We start from the raw sequence: 6,208 nt of genomic DNA, 5'->3' as shown, positions 1-6,208 counted from the left end.
CATCTACTTTGTAACTGGGGAGACTGTGCTCTCTAGCTTTTTTTTTTTTTGGTTTGTTTCTATGCAGCAAGTTTCCTTCGAACATCAGGACAAAAAAAAAACCCCAAATGAAATGCTAACAACTGAAGAGTTTGTGCATGCATGCTTCACATAAATGAAACACACATAAAAATCCAGTCTGGCAGGTGAGATGGATGGCTTATAGTGCTGTATTTTAGCAAAGTTACAGTCTATAAATCAAACAATTTTATCCACTTAGAGATTTAATTTCAAGGTCAAGGAAAGAGTTTAAAGGTAAGAAGCACATTGAACGGGAGGTCAGAAACAGTGATGGCCAAGGATAATAAAAATTACATTTTTGTGGCAGAATGTTTATTTCATTTTTTTCTGGTGTGGCATTTGCTAATTTCTTGCTTTTAACAGCACCGTGACAGTTTCTAAAGCTAAGCTACATGATTTAGCAGAAGCGACAGCTAGAGAATTGCCACAGAAAGGGTACTGTGCATTAATCACACACAGGATGAAGCTAGTCTTTTAGAAGTTAAGTTTATGGAAGGTGGGAATGAAGCCTGTAATTATACTTACTTCCAATTCTTTAATTGCGCTTTAAACCTCTGGCAGGCAGAATTTTTTCTGAGATGAATTATAAAACAAAGCTCTTCTTCCATAATGTGAAGTTGGCAGACCTTTCAGCAAAGAGAAACAGGACCTGCTGTGCCAGATAACCACACGCAGATGCTCCGTGAAAAAAAGAACAAAAAGAGTTATTTTAGCTGCTGCTGTCAGTCTTCAGCACTGAGCATCTTCATCTCAGAGTGACCAATGTGGCACATAAAAGGCTTCCATTTCATGGTCACAATGAATTCTTTCAAACGGAAGGCCCAGAAATGTGAGTTTATCTACAAGCTTCATAACTTGTGACAGCTTTTACATTTGTGTCATTCCTACAGATCGTTTTTGGAAAGTAATTTAGTCGATAGGTTCTTCAATCTTTAAAAGATGTCAAAATCAATCTAGAAACCAATCTGGAGCCAAGCAGGCAGCTCAAACTGCTGTTAATTATGCCACTTTATCTTTGCCTTTTAATCGAACCCTTATTTTTTTGTTTTTAGCCTGGAGCATGCTTCAAGTTTAGTATACAAGAAAATTATCCACCTGCATTAGCTGTAGCCCCACAGTACCACAGCGCCGGGTCAGGCAGCCGATGCCGAGGAGTCCCTGTGGCAGGCGTGTGCTGCCCCCTGGTCGCCTCGGAGCTCCCAGCACCTTTCAGGAAGGACAACGCCGCTCCCCACGGTGCCTGCCCAGGCTCTTCAAGGTGCAGGACGCACCAAGGACCTTGGAATAGGAAAGGAGGAGCTTTTACCAATACCGTTATTTGCTGTACTAATTAAGCCCCAGAAAAGATGCGAAATCTGAAGCAAACGTTTTCGCACCTCGGAGGAAAAGAGCTCCAAGTCCAAACAACAGGAGACGAGAAGGTACCGTGGTAGTCTCAGCTCCAAGTAGTCCGTTTCATTGTATGCCTCATCATCTCTAGTGCATTGCAGTTGCTTCTAACTTACCTTCATCTCCACTCTCAGTGAAGCAGAGTTTTAGCTTTCAGCAAAAGCCACAGTGTATTTGGTTAGTCACCACCCTTATTAAGCAAAAAGAATTTATACTACTGTTTATCTGCTAAAAGAAGTTATTTTGCACCATGCCTGAGCCCTGTGCTCTTCCCTTAAAGCCATCACTCCTTCCAGAAGAATTACAGAAATTTCTAAAGATGTGACTTTCCCCCAAAATGAAGCAAAGAGCATTTCAGATTTTTAAAGCCACATAAATGTTAAATCTGGACTGATGGTAACCTCTGCTCATACTCTTGGGTGCTACAGTTGGGTGTTGTAGCAACCCTGAAATTCAGTTTTAGTTTCTGCTTTACCCATCAACCAATTTTATATTTGAGTTGGATTACACTATGATTTTGAATTAACCAGACACAGCCCAATTTTTGCAATTACATTTATTCTAGATATATCAAGACTTAAATCTTATTGAAAGCAGCTACATCCATTGATTGTACATAATCTTCAAAAGCTGTTATTCTCTCTTCCAGCATATCTGTTCCAACTTTATCATCTTCAACAACACACTGGATCTGAAGCTTTTTGATACCATAGCCAACTGGTACTAGCTTGGCTGCAAAAAAAAAAAAACAAAGAAAAAAAAAGAGCATTTAGTACTTGATTGATAGAATCTCTTAAAAATGCAGATCTAAGATTGAACTGACCAAAGTAGTTTGCAGGAGTACATAAAAACCAGTTTGTTCTGTATTATCAACTGCCTAATCAACAAAACAGCATTCATTACAAGGTGGTCAAAAGGGGTTTCTTTTTGTGGGTTCCCCACCACCCCCCCAAACCGGTGATGTGGATGTATGGGTGTTTGCTTGCTGCATCAGGAACTGTACAGGGACATGCAGGATAGCAGAGCCAAAGTTTTAAAGCTTTTAAAACCTGTATTTGAATCTTAGTCTGGCTGCTGCACTAATACACCTTTTTGACTATGCCAAGATACTGAAGTACTGTAGTATTGTAATTTCCTCGCTATTTTAGCTACCTGCATTTTCACACATCACCAAACAATGACCACAAGTCTACCTATTCATACATTATCTTAAGAGACTGCATTACCTCTCCCCTCTCCCTGCTTTGAAATTTTCTCCTACTTACATGATCCCCAGACCAAGCCATCTGCTTGAATGCTTCGAACACACTCCTCTAGTTTGGCCATGTCTGTCTCATCATCCCAAGGTTTCACATCAAGCAAGATTGATGACTTGGCAACAACAGCTGGTTCTGGGGGAAGATGGGAAAAAAGCTAGGAAATTTTCAAAAACTTATGAATATACTTGCAAACTAGCTTTACAAGAACAACTTTTCCAATTTCATGAACAAGAACCTCCTCGCACAGCTGTCACAGGCCTCTTGGTCCAACATACATTTCCAAAGTATTTAAGCTATGCATATCCCAATGTTCAAGACGTACATACTTATGTTCTTGAGAAAGTCTCATAAGAAAACACAGATTCAGAAGCCTACATTGTTTGTTACATAGGAAGTCCTTTTCAGAGGATCTGAGAAGGAGCTTAATGCTGTGTAACAGTTTATTTTCCACAGAGGGAATACTGCAACTGCTACAGTTCTGAACAGTTCCAGACCAGTAGCTGTGGAGGGACTTGCACATTGCAGCCTTTTCTCTAAACTTTTAAAAGAAAATCCTGGGGTTATCTTTTCATATAGAAAGCTCAGCCTCTGGGTAAGACAAACAAGAGTGTATTAAGCAGGACAAAAAACTGTGTTAAGGTTCCCATTTGCTATGGGAAAGGCTAAGCTCACAGGCAATTCAAGTGAAGCTAATTACTCCCATCTCATTCCAGTCAAGTTTAACTGTTACAGTTAATTAGTGTTTCTAGCCATCCTGTTCAAATGAATGAAAATTAACCAAAGCATAAAAGATAAGTTCTTGCCAGACATACTTTTGGACTTCTTTGATTCATACTGGGCCAGACGTTCTTCCCTCAGTTTCTTTGCTTCTTCGCTTTCCTGAAAGAGAAATCTAAAGTTACAGAAAAGGACCAAAACTCCGCATCTTTAAAGCATTACTAAATTGACTGGCATCTGCTCAGGCAAAAACAAATCATCACAACTGTCAGCCGAAAGATGGTGATTTTTTGTTTTATTCATCATGTAACCAGTCAAAGTTAAAGTAGACAGTTCACCCCATTGCAACACATTCCTTTCCAACTCTTGAGTTTTTACCTTCCAAGCTTTTCTGTTTTGCAAACACAGCTAAATTTAAGAATCCCAATTAGATTCTGGTATTAAGGTCACAAATTTAAGTAACTTAAAACTAGTTAAGGCAAAAATCTGCATACCTGGGTATTTCTAAAAAACGCAAATATAATACAAAAAGGCCACAAGTACCTCCTCATCATCAGACCCGAAAAGATCAATGTCATCATCATCTTTGCTATCTGTGGCTGCACCTGTTGTGTCCTCAACATCAGCAGGACCGTATTTCCCCAAAGCTTTCTTCACTCCTGGCAAGCTGAAAGAAAACAGCAGATATTAAGAACCTACTCAAACGTCAATGTAAATACTGCCAATTTGTCAAAAAACCTACAAATGCATTCATAGTAAAAATGCTGTCCTAAAAAAAAAAGTATCTAATTCTGCTACTTGAAAACAGAACCTCCCCAAAGACAATGCCCAATGTTCCTGACATGCTAGCTGAGACTACAGCAAATCCCATATTCAAAGATTTTTCATCTAAGCTGACACGATCCTGGCCAACATTGCTGCTCCACCTAACTATATGGTTAGAAAAAGCTTTCTTATTGGAATAATTTATCTGCATTACATTCTGTGTAGGAAGTTATCAACTTCTTGTTCATGCTTCCCTAAAAATATTTTCATAATAGTGACAAAAAACACATTATTGCAAGGTAACTGATCCTGTGACTTTGCAAGTGTCAGTGAATGCTTTACTCTGAACGCTAGCTCTCAACAGCACACGAGGGACCAGAACCCCCTGAATTAATGCTCCTATAGTTCATATAGTTCTGTCTTAGAATAAGCCCATAGTTCTGTTTCTGTGAACTGCCATTATGAGAGTCATAAAACTAGCTTTAGTTTTCAGGAACTAGTAGTTTCCAGAATGGACTTTGTGAAGCAACTTTCTCAGTCCCCTTATAGCATTTTAAGAGCTTTGGAAATGGCCTGGTGACTAAGCCACCCAACTTTACATCCCTGCAAACAGGACTGAGGCACATAGAGGAGGCAGTGTAGCAATACTGACACTACCTATGCTGTACCTTTTTAGAGAGGCCTGCAGTCTCCATGGATGTCAATACAGCACCTTTCATGAACACTAAAATCACTAAAAAAGAAAAAAAGATAACATTTGCTTTCATATTTCCCTTTCTTTATATGTGCTTCTGCATTGCAAATCATATTTTGTTTTATCTCCCGGGACTAAAAATCTGAACGAACACTTTCCTTATTTATCATCTATGTACTGTGTATTTATCGCTAAAAGCTCCTCTAACACTTTCTAGCCCATTTTCATGTTGTCTTTATGGGGTCGATTACTGATAAATTATTTCCAGCTTCCAGGATAGTTATCTGTGAAAATGGCAGCAATAAAAACTCAAGCTTTTCTTATAAGCTTTAATAGAAATGTCAGCAACTAAACAGAGACAGAATCAGGTTGCCCAAATTCTAAGTGAAAAGTGTGATGTACTGACAGAAGTCTGCTCTGCTTCCCAAGCTCTTCCTGTTCCAATGGCAACACAAAAAGCCACGTGGTACCAGGGAAAAACGGTGTTTTGTTCAAACTCGGAAAACCAAATGCAACACTTCACAGGCTAGTTCGTACGTATATTCCAGCTTTACCATTTAACCATACCTTGCCTTCTGCTTTTCGTACGACTTAATATGATTGTACCACCGAAGAGCATGAAACAAGTCTGCAGGAGGTGGGGCAGCGATTGCTTCAAAGACTGCTATATCAGCCTGAGAAGGGACGTACCTGCGGAGAATAAGCCGAAGTTAAGCCCCTTCCTCGGTGCACGCAGGAAGACGTGAAGAAGCAGCAGCCGCTGAGCGCAGAGACGACCGCGCCGCAGCAGCAGCTCGGCGCGTCCGCCTGGCTGCTGCTAGGCCCGGCGGCGAGCACCGCAGAAAGTGCGAGAAGCCAGGCGGGCTCGCCACCGCGGGCGGGCTGCAGCGGCCCGGGAGCTCGGCCAGCTCCGGCGCTGGGCCGCCCGCAGCGGCAGCTACCGGGGATCGGAACACGCGCGTGCCTGAAGGCCGCCCCCGCCCCCCCCGCCGGCGCCGGCAGAGCACGGCCCCCCGCCCCCACCGCTGGTTCCCGTCAGGCCAGCGGGCCTCACGGCGGCCTGGTCAGGCTCGCCTCCCCCGAGCCCCAGCGCTCCCCCAGCCGCCTCTCACCCCTCGATATAGCTCCTGTCAGCCAGGAAATCATTGAGGACCCGGAGGCCGGCAGCGGACTTAAGGTCCCCGAAGCCCATGACGGCGGCGGCGCGGCACACACGCTCCCGCCCGCACCCCGAGCCCGACCGCCGCGCAAAGAGGCCCAGCAGCCCCTGCGCCGCCTTTATATAGCGGCCGGTATCCCTCCGCATTCCGCACGCCCATCGATC

At 42.8% G+C, this 6,208-nt stretch overlaps 1 protein-coding gene and 2 non-coding genes across 3 annotated transcripts; all 3 read right to left on the bottom strand.

The window, feature by feature from the left end:
• Nucleotides 1-1,990: 1,990 nt before the first annotated feature.
• Nucleotides 1,991-6,158, bottom strand: EEF1B2 (eukaryotic translation elongation factor 1 beta 2). Its single transcript, XM_069781686.1, has 6 exons — nucleotides 5,997-6,158; nucleotides 5,452-5,574; nucleotides 3,969-4,092; nucleotides 3,521-3,587; nucleotides 2,715-2,840; nucleotides 1,991-2,181 (listed from the first exon to the last, which is right to left on the bottom strand). Exons 1-6 carry the CDS (start codon nucleotides 6,074-6,076, stop codon nucleotides 2,027-2,029), a joined length of 675 nt encoding a protein of 224 aa, XP_069637787.1. The 5' UTR covers nucleotides 6,077-6,158; the 3' UTR covers nucleotides 1,991-2,026.
• Nucleotides 3,083-3,216, bottom strand: LOC138685258 (small nucleolar RNA SNORA41). The gene has a single exon (XR_011324541.1). It is a non-coding gene; the product is annotated as a small nucleolar RNA SNORA41 (small nucleolar RNA).
• Nucleotides 3,663-3,739, bottom strand: LOC138685257 (small nucleolar RNA SNORD51). Its single transcript, XR_011324540.1, has one exon. It is a non-coding gene; the product is annotated as a small nucleolar RNA SNORD51 (small nucleolar RNA).
• Nucleotides 6,159-6,208: the final 50 nt, after the last annotated feature.

The sequence above is a fragment of the Haliaeetus albicilla genome, chromosome 4 (genome assembly GCF_947461875.1).
Source record: "Haliaeetus albicilla chromosome 4, bHalAlb1.1, whole genome shotgun sequence".
Taxonomy (NCBI): domain Eukaryota; kingdom Metazoa; phylum Chordata; class Aves; order Accipitriformes; family Accipitridae; genus Haliaeetus; species Haliaeetus albicilla.
This window is presented reverse-complemented; position numbering and strand designations above follow the sequence as displayed.